Genomic DNA, 27609 nt, shown 5'->3' on the forward strand with positions numbered 1-27609 from the left:
GAGTGATTTACAGGATAAATGCAGTGTATGTTTACTCCCTAATTTCTTTGATCCCGGTGGAAAACAATAAGCTGTTTACACCATTTCAATAACCCTTCAAAATTACACCTCTTGTTCTGGATGTTATGATTTAAAAGGTGGGTCTTGTTTTACATAATGTGCCCACAATAAATATTTTAATGAAATGTTAATTTTGTTTGAGGTTTATCATTTGATTACCTTCCAGTTCTACAATATAGCTGATTTGAAAAACATTCTGAAAAATGATAACATATTTCCTATTTCCCATTTGCTGAGTGTGCCCAGTATTTTGCATAGAGGTCAGATTTTCAGCATCTACATAATTTTTTACTATCTATGATCAGGAGCAACAAAATTGCTATATTAAAATGGCTGTTGAACTGTATACAGCCATTAAAAACAACTTAAGATGGAAAACTACTTCAGAGAAGGTGATACCACTACTAGTGCAGCTTGCATCTCTGGTCCATGCTAAACTGAGAGTTTAGTTACGGGACAGGACAAAATCTACCTTAATCCGGTGCTTCAGGTTCCTGTTTGTTTTCTTCCCAGTGGCACCTTTATTCTGTTTTCAATTTAATTATATTTTCTTTCTGTAATGCATAATCCCAAATAGATTTCAGCTTGTTCTTACTCCCCAAGTATTATCTACTCAAGAAGAGAAATGTTGGTGCTTTGGAATTGCACACTTTGCATTAAATATGCACAGTGGTGATAGAACAAGTGCTTCCATTTGCTTTCTCACCATCTTGAGGCCTGTTTTGGTGGGTATTTCATGTTCAGGTATTTGTGGACAAATGACCATGAATAAGATTGTTTCAGGGAAGCTAGATGGTGCAGTGATTTCTTTGAAATCTACACTTAAATCCAGTCTCTTGCACTCAAGATTAAAATTTCCTCAGCTGGCTATAAAGAATTTGTGTTAAATTAGTTTGCACAGCTTCCATTCATATCTTAGTTGACAAGTCTGCACTGTTACTCATTTGGCACAAATTAGCAGACTCAGCCACTGGGGTCATAGGATGTCTACCATTCACAGCACAGTTTACTTTGTTTCCAAAAAATCTGAAACCTTTTCTGGTTTTCAAGCTAAAGCTTACTTAAATAACTTAATTTTTCAGTAAGTACGCTCACTTATCTGCACATCATTAGTTATATTCCATGTTTGGGCTCAGTTTGCATTTCAACATGAGACAATGATATTCACAGTGTGAAAATAGGCCCACTTTTACTTAGTTTCAGTATTGCACTTTCTTTCAGTAGATTTCCTATTTTCTTTTGTCTAAATCTATTTGAAAAAATAAGTGGTTTATTTAAAAACTTAATTTAATCCTGTAGCTGTAAAATTCCTCTGAGTTGTTCCAATTCCCACCTGTGCTACGGTAGTAAAAAGCATGTTTGTATGCATAGGTTGGCTTCCAACATATTTCCAGCAAAGTAGTGCCATTAGTTTGGGAGTAACTGAGTTTTCCTGTCCTTGTAATTAAGGAGGCCATTATTTTTGAATGGTAGTTAGATGTATTTTAATTTCCAAATTGCAATGCTGCTATTTTCCTAAGCTAATGATAGCTCTCCAGTGGAAATTGTGTTTAAGAATAAGAAACAAAAGCATGAGCAAAGAGGAAATTAAGTCTATTGCATCATTTCATACTTTTTAGTGTTGTCCTCTCAATTGATACAGGATGAGCGTATCTAACAGCTGTTGGTATTTAATTTTCATTCATTGTCTTGCGCTGTGTGATCATGCTCTGGATAATTACATGTTTTTTTTGTGAATTTTTTTTACCCATTCATGGTATTCTCCCATTTGTCTCTTGCTTTCTGTTCTCTTCTGCATTTGTATTCAGTGAATCAAGCCAAAGTTCATAAGCATGGATTAGGTGGGAGGGAATGCAATGCGGATAACATTCTTAGGGATTTGAAGGAGATTTTTACTCCACCGTGGGAGCTGGCTTCTCCTACTGAAGGTAATGCAGCACTGCTGCAAAGCTGCCTGTGTATGCTGACTGGTATTGAGAGTTACCTTTGCTTAGGTAACTGGGGTTACTTTTACTGTCCATAGTTGTTGAACAACTAATTTGGTAACTTTATTCAAATCAAACTTTTATTTCATAACTAATTTTTCACTTTTTGTGAGGAGAGCTGAGATGTCATTGATTAGAATTCAAATCAATGAAAAATAACAAATTCAGAAGTGAGATTTAAAATTTTATTTCTTCAACCATGATATGAAAATTAAAATACCTTCCATATTTTAACATTTATACCCATTGTCAAGTGTTATAAAGTTACCTGGGACCAAGTCTAGTGTTTACTTCATTATAGGATTGCTCAAGCTGCAGCCCCAGAAGTTTCTGTTCTTTTGCAGACAGCTGTATTTGCTGATTTCTTTTTTGTAACCAACCCTGGAAGAGCATAATGAGGTGTTCCTCCTCCGTTTGGTGAAATACCTCCCTGCTATTATCAGAAGCTTGTTGTGTTTTGAAATCCCGCGACTTGATGGCAAACTATTAGAGCAAAAATGTATTATGTTCTGATAGTGTCAGATCTGCTCACTGGTTCCTATCTTTGCGAGCTGGTGGAAATAAAAATGCTAGTTTCAATGAAACTATTTCAGGATAGTTAATCTGAAGCATTAAGTATTTTATTGAAATTTTTGATTTTTGAATAATTTGAAATTATTCTAGATTTTGTATTCCCTTTTATATATCCATGGCCATATATTTTTACTAAGCAAAACCGAAAGTCAGAATAAACTATTTTACCTATTTTTCTGATCACCCTGTTATTACATACCTCTGGAGCAGGAGGGTCTTGAATATGGAAGCCATATCACGGTTAGGGATATTACCATTGTGCCACAATCTACTTAGTTATTTTTTATTTAACCTCTTTTTTTTAAATAAACCTGTTTAGAGATGTTACTACACACTTCTAAGGCAGGTGGGATTTGAACCCAGGTCTCTTGGTCCAGGTGTAGGGACACTACCGCTGCTTCACAACGTATTTGACTTTATCATTATTCCTTGACATTTGCTTCAAATGAGACTTATTTTATATATTTGCTGTTTAAATTTGGAACAACTATGGTTACTAAAAATTGAATCCCTGGTGTCTCTGTTTTAAAATGTATATTTTTACATAAAATATACATACCTATTTTCTTCCTTAATCCTCAATGTACTGCTTGTAGAATAGATAGATTATTCAAAGGAATTTTTTGTGAATGATACCAAGATCATTAAAATTATTGCATTATAATGTAGTGTAATCAAGTATCAAAGTATGTTCTGAATTTAGAAAAATGTAAAATAAATTTTATATTCAGGAAATCTAAGTTCTTGGGTATTAATAGGCAACATATGCTTAAAGATGGGTTATGTTGCTACATCTATTCATAACAGCAAATTAGATAATTTTAGCTGGATGAGAAGTTATCTTATGAGGAAAGGTTAGTCGTGTATCCATTGGAATTTAGAAAAATGAGAGGTGATGTTCTTGAAACACAAAATCCTGTGGGGATTTGACAGAAAGAATACTAAAAGAGTGTTTTTCTTTTTCTCGGAGAGATTAGAGCTAGGAAACAAATTTAAAAATAAGGGTGCTCTAATTTAAGACAAATGAAAATTTTTTTGTTGTTTTGAAACTGTAGAACTCTCTTCCTCAGGGAGCAGTGAAGACTGGGGTCATTGAATACTTTAAGGCTGAGATATATTCTTGATTGTTGGGGCAGTCAAAAGTATCAGGTTTGCCAAGAAAGTAGAGGTGAGGCCATGATCAGATCTTATTGAATGGCAGAGCAGGCTCCAGTGGACTACTCCTAATGTGTCATTCCAGATTTATGCATGAACATCTAGTTTACGTTTCCAAAATTAGTTTTGGAAAACTAGTTAATTTTGGAAATGAAGTTTTGAATCTACAAACAAATTAGTGTACCCAACCCTTAGGTTAGTCATGGATACATTTCTACCAATACTATGATTATTCATACAATACTATCAGACAGTGCTTTTACTCACTACTCCAATGAAGAGCTTTAAATTTAACATATGTGTAAAGTAGAACATGTTGAGAATTATTGAAGTTATGATTTGAGTTGAATAGTTTGTGCTGTCTTGAATTGGATTTATGGAAAGCTAGTTAATTATTCTTTTGAGAGGTTATCACATAACCTTGCTGTCATGTTTATATAACCAAATATCTAAAATAAATTTTGCCAATAATGTTTCAGTAAGATCCTGAGATTCAGTTATAATTTCCTGTAAATGTCTGGTGTGGTTGGCTAGATATTGGTCTTTCCTTCTGAGATTTGAACCCAGCCCACACTATTGTATCATTTCTGGCTGTAAAGGTTTCTTGTAAAATGAATTCAGCAGAAAAAAATCCAGACCCTAATGAGCATGGATTGCAATATTAAACCGTCCATTGGAAAGGTAGAGCGTGCCTGGTGTTGGAGAATGTCAGTGATGCAAGCAGAGTAATAAGGCCCAACTGAATTTGGGTGATAGTACATGTAAGTGATATATATGTAGATTAAGTCTCATTTGTAGTCCGAAAAGCAGCATGTTAACTTAGTGATTGGAATGTTAGCAAATTGTATGATACAAATTCTGATTTATAAACACTGCATTTTTTTGCAAAATTGCTTTCATCTTGGTGTAAATTTCTCACTTGGTTTTCATATACATGTATGTGAAGAACATGTGTTTCCTTTTCTGTTTTTTTTTGCTTGTGTTCATTTGTTACTATCTTTCCCTTAATTCACTACTGTATTTTGATGATGAATTGCAAGGTAGGTGCTAATCAATTTATCATGGGGCTCAAAATTGTTACAAAACTGCCAAAACAATTTGTCTTTTATATTGCAATCAGTTTTTAAAATCTTATTGATTCAGGATATATATATGCAGTCTGACATGAATTAAAGTTGTATTAGTTAGCAAAGTTGTAGGACAAGTTCAATTTATTTTGCAAATATGAAAGGATTGTATCTTTCTTACGATGAAATGTTTGCCTAAAGTTTTCAATGTGAGAAAAAGGTGCTGGCAAGACATGTGCATTATCAAATTATCCAGCCAATATTTTTCCATCAAAATATGACTGATATCTAATTTCATGAAATGTTTACATATGTATAACTACAAACATTGTACTACAACTGCATAGCTGATGTGATGTGGCAAAAAATTGTAAACAAGTTTGTGATCAGCTTTTAATTACAAAGGAAATGCATTAGTTAATAATGTAAACACCAAATAACTCTTTTTGCATTTTAAACTTGAAACCAAGGCAGAACTAAATACTAATTTGTACCTAATTGCAAAATTAAAAATTAGGAAAATAATGTTTCATTTCATTATTCTTTTTGGTCTATTTTTCCTTGATAGGAACCATGAATAATCTTTCAAAACTCCTATTAAATTTAAAAACAGATTCACATCTGCTGCAAAAATAAACCTAATTTCTGCAGCTCAGATTATTCTGCATGATGGAAAATATTACATCATTGTGGGCTTAAAATGATGCATCAGTTTTATAGCTTTCCCACATTTCATACTGTCATCAATAAAATTACTTCTGTATATTCCTTACATATGATATATCTCAAATTAAGCTTTCAGACTCTGATACAATTTAAAATTTGTGCTTTGACAAGAAAAAAATGGTAATTGGGTTTTCTTCCTGGGAGTTAACTGCATGGTTATTTTTTAACCTGAAACTAAATTAATAACAGTTCTGAGCTCTTTGTCTCTTGTTAGTAATAACTTGCTTTTTTATGGTTATTTTTCTGTAGTAATAGAGGCCATTTAGTGGGAACTTATTTACACAATTATTCAATTAAATATGTTACATGTTCTGTGTGAAATATTTTATGAACATGCCAAAATGGTGCTTTAAATATTTTACAGACTTTACGTTATATGAAATAATGTTATTGGTGTTCCATTATATTTTTCAGCTGTAAAATGAGGGTAAAATTTGCAGTTAGTAATGGTGGTGAATGAGCACATTGTCTTCTTGTGTCTGCTATTTTATGTCGGAAAAAACCCATTTATTTTAAACCAGTTTATAAATCAATTGAAATATCTGATAGGAATGATATTAACAGATTAGTCTGCTAAATGTACAAGAAATTCAATTTTTTGGCAGATATTGACCTTTTCCAATAAAAACTGAATCTTTCGTGGTGAAAACTATGTTGACTTCTGCTGTGTGAGTTCTTTATGATATATTTGCTCTTGCTATTGAGATTTCTTTGCCAACACAAGAACAAGAAAAGAGGTGATGTGGCTTCTGAGATATTATTTAGTGTCACAACAATAATCGTTGGAAGTAGAAATTGCTTAATCACTCATAATAACCATTGTTTTAGTTTTACTCTTATTGCATACTTGCCTCTCACAGCATAGATCATAGAGATGTACAGCATGGAAACAGACCCTTCGGTCCAACCTGTCCAAGCCAACCAGATGTCCCACCTGCCAGCACCTGGCCCATATCCCTCCAAACCTTTCCTATTCATATACTCATCCAAATGCCTTTTAAATGTTGCAATTGTACCAGCCTCCACCACATCCTCTGGCAGCTCATTCCATACATGTACCACCCTCTGCGTGAAAAAGTTGCCCCTTCGGTCTCTTTTATATCTTTCCCCTCACACCCTAAACCTATGCCCTCTAGTTCAGGACTCCCTGACCTGAGGGAAAAGACTTTGTCTATTTATCCTATCCATGCCCCTCATAATTTTGTAAACCTCTATAAGGTCACCCCTCGGCCTCCGACGCTCCAGGGAAAACAGCCCCAGCCTGTTCAGCTTCTCCCTATAGCTCAAATCCTCCAAGCTGAAAATGTATTGCTGGAAAAGCGCAGCAGGTCAGGCAGCATCCAGGGAACAGGAGAATCGACGTTTCGGGCATAAGCCCTTCTTCACCCGAAACGTCGATTCTCCGGTTCCCTGGATGCTGCCTGACCTGCTGCGCTTTTCCAGCAACACATTTTCAGCTCTGATCTGCAGACCTCAATTTCTCCTCAAATCCTCCAACCCTGGCAACATCCTTGTGAATCTTTTCTGAACCCTTTCACGTTTCACAACATTGTTCTAATACGAAAGAGACCAAAATTGCACGCAATATTCCAACAGTGGCCTAACCAATGTCCTGTACAGCCGCAACATGACCTCCCAATTCCTGTACTCAATACTATGACCAATAAAGGAAAGCATACCAAACACCGCCTTCACTATCCTACCTACCTGCTACTCTACTTTCAAGGAGCTATGAACCTGCACTCCAAGGACTCTTTGTTCAGCAACACTCCCTAGGACCTTACCATTAAGTGTATAAGTCCTGCTAAGATTTGCTTTCCCAAAATGCAGCACCTCGCATTTATCTGAATTAAACTCCACCTGCCACTTCTCAGCCCATTGGCCCATCTGGTCCAGATCCTGTTGTAATCTGAGGTAACCCTCTTCGCTCTCCACTCCACCTCCAATTTTAGTGTCATCTGCAAACTTAGTAACTGCAATTAGGAAAAATACAGTAAGTATACGGTGATAAACGTTGCCAAGTTTAAATAAAATCCATTGATTAAAACTGTATCACTAAAGCAACATTACAGATATTGTACTAAAAATGTAGTATGCTGTAACAAGGTTATATTTTGCCTTCAGAGACACTAAATCTGAAACAAACCAAAGGTATTTGAATACTGGGTTTCTCATTTATAATTTTTTTTCTTGTCGAAAGTAGCAGACAGTCAGGAAGTTAAAGCCTCAAGTCCATCCATAAATAGGCAAACCAGCCTAGAAACAGAACGAGCATCTAAGGATTTTATTGATTTCCTTAAGAGCTTTCGCAAGCCTGGTCAAGATATACTAAAACAATGCAGAGGATTTATTGAGTCAATGCAACATAAAAAGGTAACATTTGAAATCACTTCATTTCAGCTATTGTTGTATATTTGTATTCCACCCTGTCATATGTCTTCACGCAATAGCTCAAACTGCATTTGTCTACTCTGTTTCCATGTCCATTCAACCATTTTACATTTGTCCACTTATATAATTTAGTTTTGAATGTAAACATACTTTCTACCTCAGCCACTAACTTTGAAGTAAATACGTTAACAGTTTGTATAAAGAAGTTTTTCTTGCTTTCAGGTCCAAATCTTATATTCAAATGCATTTTCAAAGCCCAATATTACTAGTAGAGGAGTCAAGAACAATTTGCTTTTGTCCACCCTGTTCATCTTTTTCATAGTTAAACCTTTTAGTTCATTTGTTCTGTTCTGATGAACAGAAGCAGATTTTACTTCTGTTTGAATTTTGTCATATTAGAGTACCTCATAGAGAATTTCTTCACTCTCGAAAGCTTCAGTAGTCTTTCTGTACTGTAGAGTCCAGGATGGCAGACAATTGTATTTAGGTACATTCAGTATTAACTATAAGTAAGCAAATTTTGAGAAGATTTGTACCTCAGGTTGATGATAAGTATGTAAGTTAGCTCACTGAGCTGGAAGGTTTGTTTTCAGACGTTTCGTCACCATGACTAAGTAACATCATCAGTGAGAGTCTCCAGTGAAATGCTGGTGGTATGTCACGTCTCTCTATTTGTAGGTCTTGGTTTCTTAAGGTGGGGGATGTCATTTCTGGTTCATCTGTTTTCAAGGGAAGGTAAATGGGATCTAAGTCGATGTGTTTATTGATGGAGTTCTGGTTAGAATGCCATGCCTCTAAGAATTCTTGTGCATATCTTTTTTCGCCTATCCTCGGAAGTGTGTTTTGTCCCAGTCAAAACCTACCAACACACTTAAACAGCAACTAATGAACCGAAAGGATCCATTTGATACTACCAGCAAAACTAACGTCATTTACAAAATATCATGCAAGAGCTATAAAAAACACTACACCGGACAAACAAACCGGAAACTTGCCACCAGGTTACATTAACACCAACTAGCCACCAAAAGACATGACCCACTATCACTAGTGTCCATACATACAGACAGAGAAGGACACCATTTTGGCTAGGACAACACACACATTCTAGGACAGGTGAAACAAAGACACGCACGAGAATTCTTAGAGGCATGGCATTCTAACCAGAACTCCATCAATAAACACATCTACCTTCCCTTGGAAAACAAAACTGGAAATGACCTCACCCACCTTTAGAAACCAAGACCTATAAGTAGAGAGGCGGGACATCTCACCAGCATTTCAACAGAGACTCTCACTGATATGTTACCTGGTCATGGTGACGAAACTCTGAAAACCAACTTTCCAGCTCAGCAAGCTAACTTATTTACTTATTAACTATAGGTATATATAACATTTGGTTTTGAGTAGATACAGATTCCAGTTTGATCTTAGTAAAATTACTGCCCCCAATAAATATAACTAAGATGTATAAAAGTTCAATACTTTGTAATTGTGATTTGTAATGAATATATGTAATTCATTAGATATGAACAGAGATCTAAATGTGGAAAAAATAATTAGGTTGAAAGAAAAGGGAATCCATGTAAGCACTTTTGCAGTGTTGTCACTGATGTAATGTGAGGAAATCCAGCAATCAATTTCTGCACAACCAAATCTAACATATATAAGCTTTAGTGAAAGTGTTTAAGGAACAGTTATTGGCTATAAGAGAATTCTTGTACTTCTCTTTGCGTAGGCACATCTATTACATCCACCAATGCTGGATTGAACATCTTACCTGAAAGTCAAGGTTGCAGCACTCCCTCATTGCTGCATGACGAGACCAATTTGGATTGTGTGTTCAAATCTATGGAATTGGCCTTGCACCCACAATCTTCTGTCTTGGAGGTGGGGTGTAATCACTGAGCAAAGGCTCATGCTTAAAGCTGTTTTTTTTTAATTTAGTCACTGTAAATTCACATAAACTAGTGCAAGAAAATTTTAAATCTTGTCAAACAATGAAGGATGGTAACTGCACCAATTAAAATCTGAGCTCACAGTTAAAATATTATAAGCTGTTTTTGCTGGTGAATCTCAACAATTAACATAGCATCTTATTGCACAGATGGAGGTAATTTAGTTCATCAAGTCTTTAGTGAGCTTTCTGAAAGCTGTCTTATTCAAACTAAAAAACCCTATGGTTTGTCTGCATCCTTTTTGTCCTAAATCAAATATCTATTCACTTTTTTTTTGAAGCAGTTATAAATTCTGCTTTGATTTGCTGTCTCAAGTAGGGCATTCTATATCTTAAGTGCAAAATGCAAAGATTTATTTTTCCCAGCATTTTAATTTTTAGTTTTTGTTAAATATCCTCTTTAGTTATAACATTGCTGACCTGTTCGCTTTGTCAAACATCTCTATTAAATCTTCGTTGTCATGAAAAGTGCTATTGTTTATTGAATTGTTTTCTCTATTTGCGAATAAAAGGTCCATCATTCTTGTGTCTCAGTAAAACTCTTGTACACTGCCTCCATGATCTTGAAATTCATGCTATACTAAGGGAATCAAAACTGGACCAGAATTTTTTTTGTACACGATAATGTCTTAGGGGCCATCTCCAATATTAAAATAATAAATACTGAATTAGTAACACTACAATTTAAAGTTTGCTGAATGTTGTGAAGCTTCCAGGTCCTTCACATTGATTTTCTCACCAGTGAATGAGGTAATGCTGTCACTGAGTGCCCCTGTCCTATCTCAGTACAACTGCTGCAGAAAACTTCATCCATGCCTTTCACATTTCTATCAGACTCTTGCCCCATTATTTCAATGACACTCAATAAATGCCTTACAGAAAATGTGTTTTTCCCACTTTCTCAAATTCTTTCTACATGTTAATGTCCCTTATTGCAACTTTAAATTAATTTTAGGTGTTCATTTTTACTCTTAAGGCACTACAGAATTGCAAGTTATTCCATTTGTTACTGTAAATCTGTGGTTGGTTTTCAGTTATACCAGCAATAAGTTATTTGCTTGTATTTGAACTAAAGTTGTGACATTTGAACTTCTTTCTTCCTAGGAATTGAGCATTGAGGAACAATCTGAGTGTGTTCAGGACTTCTATCAAAATATGGTTGACCGACTGCAGACACACTCCACTTTTAAAGGTACCATGCTCTGAGTAACTTTTTTTTTAAAGCAGCCAAGGGCATAAGATTGACTCAAGGATATTTTGATATTCCTGACTTTTATAATATATACTCTGAAGTTAAAACAAAATTTTTCTGAGCGCTCTTCTAAAAGTTTTCTCGATACTGTTTTCATTCTCACAGATGAACTTCTTTCAAGTTGCATTTCCAAGATAACTTAAGGTTTTATTTTAAAAAAAATGTGGCGTCTCAGCTCAGACAATGCATTAAAGATGTGAGGTTAGAGTCTGTCTGTATTCCAAACTTAAGTTCGACAGGTTCTGTTTCCAAAGTAGGAATTCATAAAATGTCACATGGACTGACTTTGTTCAATACATCACATCAGTTGTGTGACACTGATCTCTTACTTTAAATTCTGTATCCTATAATCCTACCCCACTAGCTACCTGATGAAGGAGAGGCGCTCCAAAAGCTTGTACTTTCAAATAAACCTGTTGAACTATAACCTGGTGTGCGATTTTTAACTTCATTCTCACTAATTATGAGGTGACAGTATTTAAACTTGCGCAAAAGCAAATTTGGAATAATAGATCCAATCCAAAGATGTGCAGGTCAGGTGAATTGGCTATGCTAAATTGCCCATAGTATTAGGTGCATTAGTCAGGGGGAATGGGTCTGGGTGGGTTACTCTTTGGAGGGTCGGTGTAGACTTGTTGGGCTGAAGGGCCTGTTTCCATACTGTAAGAAATCTAATCTAATCTTCATTCAACACCATTTCATTGGACTTAAAGACACAGCACACAGGCAAGTACTAATTTCCTAGACACCATGTTGTTAAAGTTAGCACAAGAAAGTAATCATAAGTTACCAGCAAAAATTTATTCTCAAACAAAATCGACTGACATATGTTTCTGTGCAAAAGTCATCAATCTACATACTGGTGAGGTAACTGCTGATGTATTTCCATTAAGCATGCACAAAACTGGAAGCTTTTAACATTCAAACAAATGATTAGGAACAGATGTAAGCTATTCCAGTCCTCAAGCTTGTTCACTAAGAGCAGTTGATCCATGTTCCCAACTATTGCTAATAACTCTTTACCCACTTGCTTTCAACAAACTGTCTACGTCTGATTTAAAAATATTTAAATACACTCTTTCTACCAACTTTTCAGGGAAAGAGTTTCAAAGATTCACAACCTTCTGAGTTTTTTTGCTCTGGCTTATATTGATGACTCCTTATTTTTGCAGTGATCCTTAGTTCTAGATTCTGTCTAAATGAAAACATCCCTTCAACATCCACCCTGTAAAAGTCACTTGGGATTTTATATGTTTCAACTAAATAGCCTCTAGTCTAAACCCCAGTGGATTAAACCTTAGCCTATCCAATTTCTCTTCATTAGACAGCTTATTCATTTGAAGTATTAGTTTAGTAAATCTTCTCTAAACTACATTCAATGCATTTCTCTCCTCTTTTTATAAGGAGATGAATACCTTTTGCAATATTCCAAAAGCAAAAACAGAATTTCTGTTAAAATGTAACGGGTCTGGAAGTATCTGTGGAGAGAAAACAGACTTAATGTTTTGGGTCCAGTGACTTCTTCAGAATGAACTTGAAATGTGAACTCCATTTTCTTTCCACAGATGCTGCCAGACCTGCTGTTTTTGTTTCGGATTTCCAGTATCCACAGTTCTTAGCTTTTTTTTATTGTGCAGTACTCCAGACGTGATTTCAGTGATGCCCTATATAACTGAAGCATTGCTGCCCTACTTTGGTATTCAATTGCTCTCACAATGAACAATAACATCCTATTAGCTTTCCTTATTAGTTGCAGTATTATTTTTTGTGGTTCATTACCAAGGCTGTTCAGATTATTCTGTCTCTTGGAGCTCTGCAGTCTCTCACCCTTTAGAAAATGGGCTTTTCTTCTTGTTCTTCCTGCCAAAATTTCCAACAATCCATGCAGTTTGGCAGATTCTTGCCCACTATCAAGTGATTGTATATAGATTATGTCTACTTCGCAAGTAACTCTTCTACCGAGCTTCTGTCATTAGCAAATTTGGCAAACATACCTTCAGTCCCTTCTTCCAGCTCATTTATATAAATTGATAAGCTGCCAGAGGAAGTGATGGCAGCTGGTACAATTGCAATATTTAAGAGGCATTTGGATGGGTATATGAATAGAAAGGGTTTGGAGGGATATGGGCCAGGTGCTGGCAGATGGGACTAGATTAGGTTGGGATATCTGGTCGGCATGGACGGGTGGACCAAAGGGTCTGTTTCCATGCTGTACATCTCTATGACTCTATGTTAAAGGTGAGACTCTACTACATATCCCTGTGGCATACCATTTGTTACCTTACCAACCAGAAAATGATCCATTTATGCCAAGTCTATTTCCTATTAGATCCTGATTTTCTATCCAAACAAAAATTCTACACTTAAAACCCATGAACATTTTTGTTTCTGTAATAATCATTGTGACGTTATCAAATGCCTTTTGAAAATCTAAACACCGTACATTCACTGGTTCCCCTTATCCACAGCACATATTACTTCCTCAAATGTTAAACATGATTCCCCTTTCACAAAAGCGTGTTGGCACAGCAAGATTACTTTAAACTTTTCCACGTGCACTGCCATCTCCAACAATTTGTTCTGTACTAATTTCCTTGTAGTTGTAGTTTTCCATCAGGTTTTTCATTTTCACTTTTTGATTTAAAGCTAGTTCTGGGATATTACTTGTATTCTGTATAGCAAAGACCTATGCAAAACATCTGTTCAATTCATCTGACATGTCCATTTTACTTTTTATTATTAATTTCTGTGACTGACTTTCTGCCAATGCCCACTTCGTTAACTTTTTCAAGAAAGAATCTACAGTAAATCTATTCTTCCTTACGGTTAGCTTTCTCTGTAATATCTCCTTATTAATATTTTTGTTATTCTTTTATGTTTTTTTTAATCTGTCCAATTTCTGACATGCCACCAATTTGTTTGTGCAGTTATATGTTTTCTCTTCAAGTTTGATATTGTCTTTAACATTTTAAATTAATCATGGATGTTGATACTTCCCTTTTGGAATTTTCCTTCTCTTTAGAATTTATCTATTCTGTGTATTCTGAAATATCCCCTTAAGTGTTTGGCTCTGCAACTCTATTAACCTTTCCTTTAGCTTTGATTTGCATTTTTTCAGCTAGCTCTGCTCTCACTTTCATAATTGCCTTAATTAAAGTTTAAGCCATGAGCTACTTGGGGCACCTTCACTGTGTGGTTATAGATTAATCCAACTCATAAAATGATACCATGCTTAGTCTAACTTGCCCTCTGGTTTGCTCCAAGATGTGCAGTTCTAAGGAACTATCCTGCAAAAAGTTATGTGAATTCCTATTTTGCAGGCTAAATGTAAATCAAAATTCCCATAATTGATGCTGTACCTTTCAGATAAGCTTTAGCTGTTTCATCCATTTTACCATGTGGTTACTGATATAGGGTCTGTATACCAAAGCCATAAAGGACTTCTTGCCTTTATCGTGTCTCACCTCGATCTAAACCTCCCTGGTTTTCTGAAATTCGGTCATTCTTTTCTATTTGACTAGCTAACACCATATTATATTAATAGAGCCGCTCTTCCACCCTGTCCTTCTTAAATCCTTCAAAAGTTCCCAAACTGTCATCTTGCAGCCACGCCTCTCTAATGGCTGTTAGTTTGTGCTGTCAGCTTGTTTATTTTGTTTTGAATTTTATCCTATTATTTTTATAATCTGTAGTCATATCTGTGAATTTACTCTTAGATTTGTACTGTCTACACCTTCCTGTCACGGTTTATTTATTATTTTCCAAATTAACACACGTCTGTCTTGTGAGATTTGTATTCTTCAAGGGCTCTGTTTGTCTTCAGTTTCCTAAACTTCATGTATGCCTCCTTTGCCTTTTTGAGTAAGTTCTCAATTTCTCTTGTCATTCCAAGATTTCCAAATCTTGCCATCTTTATCCTTCAATTTCACAGGAACATGATAGTCCTGAATTCTAATCAACTGGTCTTTAAAAGATTCCCACATGCCAGATGTGGATTTACTCTCAAACATCTGTCCACAGTTTACATTCCTCTATTTCTGCCGAATATTGTGGTAGCTAGCCTTCCCCACACAAGGGCTATTCTTACCCATAAGTAACTTAAAACTTACAGAATTATGGTCAGTCTTCCCAAAATGTTCCTCCCATCAATAGTACAATCCCATCAATGTGATTGCATCCTTCCTATTCCTGAGCTCTACTCATATGGTCTCACTGGACGAGACATTTGAGCTATGATATTCTCCCTTATCAGTAAAACAACTCCCCCACCTTTTTTACATCTCTTTCTAACATGCTGGAAACGTCTAAATCCCAGAACGTTATGCTGCCAGTCTTGATCCTCTCTCAACTAAGTGTCTAATAGTGACAACATCATAGTTATATATATATTAATCCAAACTCTAATTTAATCTGCTTAACCTGTCATACTCCTGACCTTAAAATAGGTACACTTCTGACTGCTAGTCCTGCTCGGTTCAGTAACTTCCCTTATTTGTTTTTCCTTTTAGTCTTACTGGCCTTAGTCTCAAATTCCTACACTGCCATTTTACTTGTTGACCTGTGGTGGTTCCACCCGCCTCAGCCACATTAGTTTAAATCCAGGATTACAACCCTAGAGGTCCTGCTAATCAAATTCCTACCTGACATGCAGGACCATCATTTTATGCAAAATCCCAAGTAACAACTGCCACAAACACTACATTGGGCAGACCGGCAGAAAACTAGCAACCCAGTACACAAACACCAACTCTTGCTAAAGTCAATACCCACAGACAAGGAGGGCCATTAATTTGACTGGGCTAATGTAACCATCTTAGGACAAGTTAACCAGAGACATGCATGGGACTTCCCAAAGATCTGATTTTCAATCCAGAATGCCATCAACAAGCATGTAGAAATAGACCCCATATACAAACCACAGCATAGAAAAGCTGGAAATGACAATACTCACCTTAACAGACCAGATCATATAGATATCTTTCTGCCTTTATCAATTGGTACCAACATGGACCTATTTCAGGTTGCTCACGCTCCCACTTCAGAATATCCTGTGCCCACTCAGATACATCATTGACCCTGGCATCAGGAAAGCAACACACCATCCTGAAGTCTCACTTATGACCACAGAAAAGCCTGTCTGTGCCCCTGACTATAAACCACCTTTCGATGCTCCCTGTGGTACAACAGTGCCAGTTGTGGTGCACTGATCTGGCTGTTGCTATCTCCTGAGAAGCCATTTCACAATAATATCCAAAATGGTGTATCTGTTTGAGAGGGGAATGGCTACAGGGGGCTCCTGTACTGTTTCCAAATTTACTCATCTTCCTGGTGCTCACCCAGCTCCTCCCTGTCTGTTTAGCCCTTACTGGTGGTGTGACCAGGTTGCTAAATGTGCTATCCATTACATTGTCAGCTTCATGGATGCTCCATAGTGAGTTCATTTGCAGTTCCAGGCACACTCATGTGGCAAATAAAGAGCTGCAGCTGAACAAATGTCCTGCCTATGTCATCACCATGGACACTACTACTGGGCACCTGTCATTAGCACACCTTTTTTTCTTTAACTTAATTTCAATCTCCTTCATTGTTCAGGAAGTTCTATATTTGATTATCTTCCCTTTCCCTTTGGAAGGAATAGATCTTTATGCTTGAACTATCTCTAAGGATAACCAATTGTTCAGCTACTATTTCTCCCACCAACCTTTGGTTCTGGTCTATCCAGTCAGCTCTTGCTCCATTGAATTTGGCTCTCCTCAATTTGATTACCACTCTTAAGTTGACCAATGTATTTTCTACTACTAACTTAATTGTTAGTACAGAATTTACACCTTCCACTAAATGTTCACCTACTGTCAATTGATTGGCTTGGTCCACCTCTTGGCAAGAGAAATTGTAATTATTTGCTAAGCCAAATCAAAATGAGGTAAGAAAACTATCAAGGCTTTGCTTAAGACTCTCCTTTTTCTTCCCACCCCTCAGCACAAATAGTATTCCTCAACCTTGTCTGCCAGGATTTGAAAATAAGTCATGCTTGTCAGTTTTTGTAGCTAACTATTTGCATGCTGAATTTTCAGTTGTAAGGAATTGCACAGGGCTGTGTGCTTAATGTTGTTTCCATCATAAGTGTTTTTGAAAGTCAGTGATCATTTTAGATTTCTTCTGTTACAGGTTGCAACAAAATCGCAAATCATTTACTGTCCTTTTGCAAAGTATTCACATTTTAGAAAATCAACTTTCGTTTAGGTTGTGCAGTTGTTATCTGATAATAAAATTATCTTTACCCTGCAGGCAAGTTTTATACATCTAATTACTGTTCCAGGTTCCTCTGAGCGGATAGACAAATTGATGGACCAGATTGAAAACTTCATCATGACGCGACTGTACAAGAATGTGTTTTGTCCAGAGACAACTGATGATGAGAAAAAAGATCTTGCAATTCAGAAAAGAATCAGGTAAGCATACTCACTTTGGATATTCAAAAATATCAAGTGCTTTGGACATCAAATTAAAGATTGTAAACAAAAATAATTGTTCAAGCCTTCTGCCTTTTTGAATTCCCTGGGAATTTGAGAAACTCTTATTCCCCTTTGCTTTCTCCAAGGGAATAACTTGACCAGTTAGAGTCCTGATAAAGGGATTTTGCCTGAAACATCAATTTTCCTGCTCCTCAGGATGCTGCCTGACCTGCTGTGCTTTTCCAGCACCATACTCTTAACTCTAATTATTAGCATTTGCAGTACTCACTTTTGCCAAGTTGATATTAATAGAAGTTGTTGTCATTTGAAATTTGGTCCTCTTTCATTTGTCCTGGCAAGTGCAAAAAGAAAAGCTTTGGGAAGAAATCTCTTTTCAGCAATATTTAAAGACGAGTATTTAGTAAGTTCACAATCTGGAAGATATTTTAGTCATTTTTGCCCTCACAGATGAGAGGTTCTGCAATTTTAGGTTGACAATACTTTTTCCTCTTTTTATTTTATAACCTACAGGGCATTGCACTGGGTGACTCTTGAAATGTTATGTGTTCCAGTGAATGAAGAAATTCCTGAAGTTTATGAATTGGTTGTGAAAGCAATTACAGGTTTGTTCAAGTTTTTTTTTAACCAGTAAGACTATCTGTTTTACTACAATAATGCAAATTTATTTTAAGATCTCTGTTACAAAATAAAGGTATATGTTTTCTATGGAAGCAAAATATTGCAGATGCTGCAAGTCTGGACTAAAAACAGAAAACATTCTGTGGTGTGGAAATACTTGTAGAACGAGAAAAATAGTTCATGTTTTAGGTTCTGAATGTCACCAATGCAGAGAACCACCATCATGTGGAATTCAGGCAATTTGATTGATAGGAGTCTGGAAGGTGAACAGTTGAGGTTCAAGAACATAAATGTCCATTTTGGCTGTCACTGAATTCATGGGGCTTGAAATTTGAGGAAAACCTGGCATCGGAGTTGTGGAACACTAACGGAAGGGAAGAGGAGAATTATGGGACATCAAGGGAAGCTATGTGAATGTGGTTCAGAGAGGGGAGATGAAAATTGGGAAAATGTGCATACTGTAGAATGGGGAATTGTTAGTGGGGTTCACCAGGAGTTGAACATTTAGGAGAAGGGAAGTTCTGATGGAAAAGTGACTGTTGATCAGAAATTGGACTAAAATGTGTGTTAGGACCAGCATATTCAGAGAGTCAGGGGCTGCAGTTCAGAAGTGTTCTGGGAGCAGCCAGCAAAGATGTAAGTGAAAAGAGACCTTGGTGAGGGCAAGCGACAAGAGATTAGTTCCATTGATAGGCAAGGTGGGAATTTATGAATGGAAAATAGTGATTCTAACGGGAAGAAACAAAGGGAAAGGGAGGATGATTCTTGAACTGACGGTTATCAGACCATGACTTAATCATATTGGACATCAGATTAATACTTTACTTGAAGGGAATGGGATGTTTATTTGTACAGTAGGAACGTAAAAAGATTTTGGAGTAAAGATGGGGGAATAGATCTACAGGAATGCAAACAACAGGGTCAGGTTATAGATGCTGTTCTTGTACTGTGGAGCTTCTATAATCAGATACTGTAAAATCTTCCACTTATTAAATGCAAACTCCAAGAGTGTTTTAGACCACTGTTGTTGACCTGAGTTTAGATGAATACATCTTATGAGATGTGTTCCAAATATTGAGCCCCCTCTAATCTTTGGTTTAAATGACCCTCTGGACCCTGGTTTTGACATGCGATATCCAAATGCAAATCAGCTTTGATTAAGGTTTCCAGCTCAGGAGTTTAATATATGTTTGGGAACTCAGATTGAAAGTGGAGGAAGAATAAATTTCAGTCATATTCTGTATGGTGACTTTTATAGTAATAAAGACAGCTGAAGACTGCTTTTCTAAAAGAAAGCAAGTCACTCGAGTTAAATTGCTCAATCAGCGACTTGGGAAGTTTATTACTAAAGATTTACAAAGTTGAGTTTTATGGTATAGAAACAGATGGTTAGGGGTTACCAGACTTCAGAAACTGGGAAGTCATCTTAACAGAAGGGCAGTTTCTTTTAGGTTGTAGAAGTTTTCTGACTGTGACCCTTGGTAGAAATCTCCAGATTGTCAGAACTGAGGCGAAGACATCAGTCTGTCTGAGCAGAAAAAGAGCTTCAGCTATCCAAGGAAAAGGTCTGGAAGGAGTCATTTGCAGAAGAAATTAGGGTCGCCTGATATTTCACTAGGTTTGAGTGGCAATAAAGAATATTGATGGGAAAAGGGTTGAACATTTTAGCTGTCTATGTTAAATTCTTTGTAAATTGTTTTATATTGCTTTTAATCTTTTAAAGTAAAATTGTGTTCTTCTGTTAAAAGAATATTGGCAGCCTTGTGCAAATGTATTCAATAATTGTCCACTATGATGATTAAACTGCTGAAAATATACTCATCATCTATCAAGCCAGGTTTAACTTGGAGATCTGACTTACCCAGCTGAGATCATAACGTTATCTGCTCTGATAGTTGATGTGTTAAAATATAAATTTTTTACATTTAGAACAGCATCTGGAGGTTATCCTTTGGCCAGATTCCATACCATCAGACTGATTGACTAATTGTAATTACTTTGCCTGCATGGGAACAAATTGATTACTACTTAGTCATGTGAGGTCAAGGATGATTTGGTTATACTTATTTCAGGGAGTACGAAACTGGCAAATAAACCTGATGCATGATCCATAGCTTTTACCACAAGTTGTGTTTGAATGATCAAATAGTTACATTGGAAGTTATAAACTCCTTCCACTACCTGGACTTTGTTTCTGTGTGCTGCTATTGAATCATCTCAAGCTGGTCAATGCCTTCTCTGAATACTCCTTCTCCATTTTTGCCTCTTGCATGACAAAGACTCCCACGAATCAGTGGGGATCTTGGACTCTTCTAAGATGCTTTGAGAGCATCTCTAAAACTTTTCCTGTTCTGGGAGTCTATTGTTGACATGAAGTTCTGAGTCGAGCAGCAGTTTTGGGAATCTGATGTCAAGGATGCAATTGACCCAACCTGACCACCAAAGCTGCTTTTAAGCTGATGAGTGCTTTGATGATAGAAATATTGGTTTGGGAGAGGATATTGCCATTAAATTGTCCATCCTGCCAATGTTGTTGGTACATTTCCATTGCCTCGATGTCAACTATAGATGATCAAAATCTTTGAAGCATGTAGGAGTGTGAGGGTCCCTGCAATTGGTACATTATAACTTCAGTCCTGTGTTTGATGCTAAGTCAGCTAAAAGCTGAGGTGACACAAAGGCAATAGTGGTGGACTTTGCCATTGATGTCTTCCTTTATCAAGCAAAAGCTCCTATGTTGAAAATTATTCATGGATCAGTGCAATGGGCATTGATGTTGCTGAGGAAGTGAGTTGAAAGAGGTAACAGTGAATTGGAGTTCTGTCTCCCAAGGTGAGCACATTCACCAGCTCTGGCTATGAACTGGAGCTGTATGACCATTGTTGGAATGATGATAATCTTGGAGTGGAGGCCATGAAGGTTGACTTAGTTTCTGTTACTCTGTAGATCATCTCCACTGGTGTGAGAAACTTGCTGGAGTAGAAATGCAGAATTGCAGTAAAGAAGGTGGAGATAAAGATTGATATGATGGCACTGCTTGTCTTTACTGAACTAGGGACCACTACCGACCTTTCAGTAGGAATTTAGATTTTGTCATCATAGAGAATGGTGACAATTTGCTGAAGGCAGACAAATTTGAGGACTCTTCATAAACCCTCATGATTGACAAAATCAAATGTTTTAGTGATGTCAAAAATTGCTGCGTACTGTTCAGGAGTTAATGCTACTTTCTGCATTTTTGCTGGATTGTCTTGCAGAGAAGATCATAACTGCATTGTCACTCCCTGTGGCTGAGATCCACATTACAACTCTTGGAGAAGCTCTTCAGCCATTGAGAAGAGGGTGTTTTTAAAGAAGAAAAGACCTTTTTACGTCAAACATTTCTGACCCTGATATTAATGACACACAACATCTTGAATATTAAGCAATAGGACACACAATGACACTGGTTGTTTAGATGTCATAAGAACCAGAGTCTGTGTCAGGTGGTCATCTGTCAACAGATATCCTAGTGTAATTTTGAAGCAGCTGACCAAACTGCTGTTTGCAGCAACAAGTAATTTATAATGTCCATTTTATTATGCGTTTTTACTATGAATGTACCAAATAACATAACACCCAGTGTTGGCTCATTTAATTGATTTTACATTACTGTCATGTTCCAAGCCGTCCCCAGATGTATTCTCTCTGGTCTCCTCAAGGTTATACTTGAAAAATCATAGGCAGCTGTCTGGGTGTTATCCACAACACCCTCATCGATATATTTATAGAAACAATAGGGCACAGTTCCCTTACATCTCCAACACAGTTTTTGAAATTAATTTTCAGACTTTTGGCAAGAATCTGTGGATCTTCCCGATCTCCCTTCCTGATCTCACAATGCACTTCTTCAGTCAGGATACCAATTTCTTCAATGCCCATCCTGTAACAATGAGACAAATCCAGTACAAACAGCTTCAGCTTTACTAGTTAACGTTCATTAATAAGAAAGAAACAAAATCACAGTTGCATGATTCAAAGTGATTAATACACAGAGCTTGTGCGTATTTATGTGTGTATTGGCTAAGGCAATTGAAGAGAATCCTTGCAGTGATGCTCTGTGTGCCAGACATCAGGGAGGCTTGCTTATAAGTGCTGCATTTGGTCTCACTCTTCTTGGAAGTGGTCATGATTACAGTGTCCCTTCGATCCACTGGATGTATTTCTGCCCCCAGATAAGGGATCTTAGGTTGATCAATCATACCCTGAATGTATCTCCAACATATTTTAGGATTTCAGCAGCAATTTTTGTCTGCATTGGCAGGCTCGTTTATCAGCTGATAAATGGATTTTTTTATTTTATTCTAAATTGGGCTAACACTGAGACTTGATGTAGCGTATGAGATCGAGGCTAGTCAGTTCAAAACTAATCTCATACGAGAATATGAATTAAGAGCAGGAAAGGAGTAGGCCACTAAGCTCCACAAGCCTGATCCATCATTCGATTAGATTGTAGCTGATCTGATTGTGGCTGCATCTCAACATTCCTGCCTACCCTCTGAATCCTTTGGCTCCTTGTTAGTCAACAATATATGTACTTTTGTCTTAAAAGAATTAAATAAATCTGCAGATACTGTTTTCTGGGAAAGGATGTTCCAGAACCTCTGTTGAGGATCTCTACAAAATATACTCTGCGAGTTAATTGTCTCTCTGTCCTTGATAAGGCTGCTCCATTCTTGTTTTTCAATGTATGCCCACCATTATTTTCTTTACATGCCACAGGTTTTAGTTGTACCATTGCCTCAGGCACCCCCAACTCCAAATAGACCACACCACCAAGAACATCTCCCCTCTCAACTCCTCTCTGCCTTCCACAAGGACCATTCCCTCTGCCAGTCTGGATTACACCACTCTCCCCATGAACCCCCCCCCCCACACCACCACCAACCCCCAGGTACCTTACCCTGCAGCTGGAAAAGATGCAAAACCTGCCAGTACACCACAACCCCCTCAGCTCCATCTGGGGCCCCAAACAGTCCTTCCAACCTAGTTTACTGCATTAGGTGCTCCCGATGTGGTCTTCTGTACATCAGGGAGACCAACCAGAAACTTAGGGAAAGGTTTGCCGAGCATCTCAACCAGGCCTGCTGGAGCAGAACGGACCTCCCAGTCACCGACCATTTTAATTCACCTTCTCACTCCCTTTACGACATGACCATCCTTGGCTTCCTTCATTGCTAAAAACTAGACCACGAATTGGAGGAACAACACCTCATCTTCTACCTGGGCAGCCTACAGTCCAGAGGATTCAACATTGAGTTTTCTAATTTCAAATAACCTCCCTTCCAGTCTCTTCCCCCTCCCAGCCACCTACCGGATTCATTCTTTCATTGACCAACCAGGTTGTACCCTCTACCTGTCTTAACCTATCACTCTGCCCCCGCCAACCCCTTTATTTGCTTCTTCCCTTACACCTGAAGAAGGGTTACATCTGAAACGTTGCCTTCTCCACCTCCTGATGCCGCCCGCTTGCTGTGTTCTTCCAGCTTTCTGCTTGTCTACCTTGGGCACCAATAGCTGTGCTGCTTTTCTCTTGAACTGTGCTGATGCTTTCAGTCTCCAATTGCTTTGTACTTGCACTTTAGTACCTTTGTTTCTTGGAAACTTTTGGTCGCCAATCTCGTGTATAACATCTAGAGAAGCCAAGAACCTCTTCACCAATACTGATGCAGATTTAAATGATTGTTTCATAAGTTTACAAAATACTGAGTAATTGTACATCATTGTTAACTCGAAAAGCAAAGCATAACTTTAGCTTTGCCTAAATCATGTCAAGATTTGAAGAAATGATATGTTTAGGAAGCCTTAGATCTTTGTCTCTTAAATCTGTAAAAATATATCTTCATGTATTTTATTTATGCAAAGGGTTATGGTAGAGATAGGAAGTAGTACGCAATTACACAATGGCAGAAACAGAGCTGAGTTGGCGATATCAGCTAAATGCGTGAACTCTGAGACAAAGCATTGGAAATACACTTGTTAATGGTTATGTATGGCTGAATTAATTAGAAATTGTAAGCCAGTCAAGTACAGTAAAAAAATGCTTTTAACCTAAAAATAGCTTGCAAAGGCATATAAACAAAAGCATTGTTAAACCCCATGGTGTGCATACTGAGAGGTAAAAGTCCACTCAACTGGATACAGCAGTCAGTCAGAACCCTGCAAATCAATGGTTAACTGGAATGACTCTATATTACTACTTTATTAATAAATCTGCTAGTATTGTTTTCAATGAGCATACTCACATGGTCCATGGTTAGTCAGGAGTTGGTCTTTCATCCCGATTTAACCAGACATTTGTATTGATTCTGGTTTGACTTTGACCACAGACAGCAACTCCTGTTGCCTGGAAGGTGTTGGCTGAAAAGAACTGTCTTTGTGGGATACTTGACCTTCAATATTGAGCTTCTTATTACATTGTTTCAGGGTCAGGTTGATGGAGCCAGTGTAAAAAATTAGACCATCATCAGTCCCCTGCAGCTGTCAGACATGCACCCACAAATTGAGGTAGAATAGTACACCCATTCATATAAATATACTATGGAGTCTACTCATAAGACCATTCAAGTAACCACATGTCAAAAATAGAATATACAACTTTTGGTATCATTCCTTGTTTGACATAATGTGGGTAAATCACAAGTTACCTTGAAATCGGCCACTTATTAAGAAATCTCACAGACAATCAAGTACTGAAACAATGATTTAAACTTTATTGCATGTAGCAACCAAAATAAGATCCCTCAACTAAGTAAATTAAGCCTCACGACCCAGCTTAGCTATTACCCAATTAATGGTGGAACTTGGCCATATTTACATCAAAGTGTCTTCTCTAGGTGTAATCAGAGTTTGATCCTTATGCATTATTGTTCTTCAAAACTCTGCGAAAGGGGGAGTTCTGATGTTCAATTCTTATACAGATCTTTGTCCTTCAGGTCTGTATGTTATTATTGGTGAGATTTTAAAAAGTTCTTTGATCCAAGATACTGCAAATCTGCAATAAAGTAGCTTCTTTGTTCCTTTTTACATTTGGCCTGTTTTGTTTTTTAAGACACTGTTTTCCTGCAGTTAACACTTTCCAGCCAGCAGTATACTTTTGAATTAGTAGTAATTGTAGTAATACAGGAAACATGGCAACCAAATTGGATGTAGCAAGTTCCTGTGATGTTGATCTGAGGTAAGAATATTATTTAGGGAACTGGGGATAACTAATCCACTCTTCAAAATAGTGTCAACATGGAATGTTTTCATTCACCTGAAGGACAAAGGGACAATGTCATCTAAAAGATGGCATCTCTGGCTGTACAACATTCTCCATGCTACCTTAGTGTGTTGGAATTAACTTTTGCACTCAGTTCCTAGAGTGGAGCTTGAATCTGGAAGCTTGTGATTTGGGTATGAATGCCAATATTCATACTGCAACTAACATTGGAATAATCAGTATAGAAATTAATCATGGACATTGATGCAAAAGGTAGTATTTGATCCTTTGCAGTCAATGGAATTATGAGACATTGTGTATAACAGGCAACTGATCCAACATCATCTAATCAGATTTTGATCATTTTATTTTTGTGAATTGAAATTTGGCTCCATCATACATACAAATTTTGTTTTTTAAAGGAACAAAATAAAACTGAAGATGTGAATTTATTGTGGTAAAATTAATTTAATAATGTAATGAATTTTGTGAATTTCTTTATAGCTGTTATTGAAATGGATTCACGACGTGTTCCCCGTGAAAAATTGACCTGCATCACACAATGCAGCAAGCAAATATTCAATGCTATAAAGATCACAAAGAATGAGCCTGCTTCTGCTGATGACTTCTTACCCACACTTATCTATATTGTTTTGAAAGCTAATCCACCTCGCTTACAGTCAAACATCCAGTACATTACTCGATTCTGCAATCCAAGCAGACTAATGACTGGAGAAGATGGATATTATTTCACAAATTTAGTAAGTGTTCTACCCAGAATTACACTCTTAAAATAAACAAAAATAGTTTACTATTTGATAAAGTCAAATCTACAATTCTTGGTTGATGCAACCGAGGCGCACAAATTGTTTTCAAGAAATTATTGTTGAATTTTGGTAAAACAAACAAGGGCAAGACTTACACAATTAAAAGTAGGCTTTTGAGTAGTATTGCAGATCAGAGAGACCTAGGGGTTCAGGTGCATAATTCTTTGACATTTGTGTCACATGTAGACAAGGTGGTTAAAAAGGCATTTAGCATGCTTGCCTTCATTGCTCAAACATTTGAGTATAGGAATTGAGATGTCATATTGAGATGGGACAGGATATTGGTGAGGCCTCTTCTGGAGTATTGCGTACAATTCTGGTCACTCTGTTATAAGATGGATATTATTAGGCTGGAGCGGATTCAGGAAATTTTACTAGGATGTTGCCGCAAATGCAGAGTTTAGGTTATAAGGAGAGACTGAATAGGTTGGGACATTTTTTCACTGAAATATAGCAGGTTAAGGTTTATAAAATCATGAGGGGTGTAGTTAAGGTGAATAGCAGGTGCCTTTTCCCTAGGGTGGGGGTTTTCAAGACAAGGGTCATATTTTTAAATTGAGAGGAGAAAGATTTAAAAATGACTTGAAGGGCAACCTTTTTACACAGTGGTTCCATGTCTGGAATGAATTTCCAGAGGAAGTGGTGGCTGTGGGTAGAGTTACAATATTTAAAAGACATTTGGATCAGTACATGAATAAGAAATGTTTGGAAGGAATGGGCCAAATGCAGGCAGGTGGGACTAGTTTACCTTGGGATTATGGTTGGCGTGGACTTATTGGACTGAAGGGTCTGTTTCCATGCTGTAGATTCCTTGACTCTGTGTGACCTAGGATCCTAATGCAATACTGGATACCTTTTGGACTCAGATTGACTACTGACCAATATATGTGAATTGTAAAGAGAGTTTATGCAAGGGAATATCAGACCCTACTAATTTTTCACATTGGAGATCTGTGATGGGTTTGCCCCCATTTGTGCACTAATTCCTCAAGTATTGTGGGAAAAATTTGATCCAGTCCTAAGCCCCTTCCAGTAATGTTTTAAAATATCAAAAGGATGTAAGATCAGAATGAGTGAAAAATCTTTAAAACAAATTTAGGAACAAATGTACCTGGTTTAATGTTTGTATATTTACCATTAGTTAAGAATACAATTGAGATGATAACTTGATAAATTATAGCTTTGAGATTTACCTGATATTTTGGTATATATTAATCATGTTTTATTTATAAAAGTATTACTTAAAGGGCTGCCACCTGATATTTGATAAATCAGTTACTGT

General features: G+C 37.0%; 1 protein-coding gene across 4 annotated transcripts in view; it reads left to right on the forward strand.

The window, feature by feature from the left end:
* Nucleotides 1-27609, forward strand: part of rabgef1 (RAB guanine nucleotide exchange factor (GEF) 1) — a 41243-nt gene that overhangs the window by 10531 nt on the left and 3103 nt on the right. The window contains exons 4-9 of one of the 4 annotated variants that reach the window (XM_043718538.2): nucleotides 1869-1988; nucleotides 7767-7939; nucleotides 11019-11106; nucleotides 17486-17618; nucleotides 18153-18244; nucleotides 26005-26261. In XM_043718538.2, coding sequence (XP_043574473.1) covers nucleotides 1869-1988; nucleotides 7767-7939; nucleotides 11019-11106; nucleotides 17486-17618; nucleotides 18153-18244; nucleotides 26005-26261 — 863 coding nt within the window. The remainder of the gene's footprint in view (nucleotides 1-1868; nucleotides 1989-7766; nucleotides 7940-11018; nucleotides 11107-17485; nucleotides 17619-18152; nucleotides 18245-26004; nucleotides 26262-27609) is intronic. The other 3 variants (XM_043718539.2, XM_043718540.2, XM_043718541.2) reach the window with 3 other exon arrangements.

This window comes from Chiloscyllium plagiosum, unplaced genomic scaffold, assembly GCF_037043375.1.
Source record: "Chiloscyllium plagiosum isolate Xiang-an unplaced genomic scaffold, Cpla_swu_hap1 HiC_scaffold_31, whole genome shotgun sequence".
NCBI lineage: Eukaryota > Metazoa > Chordata > Chondrichthyes > Orectolobiformes > Hemiscylliidae > Chiloscyllium > Chiloscyllium plagiosum.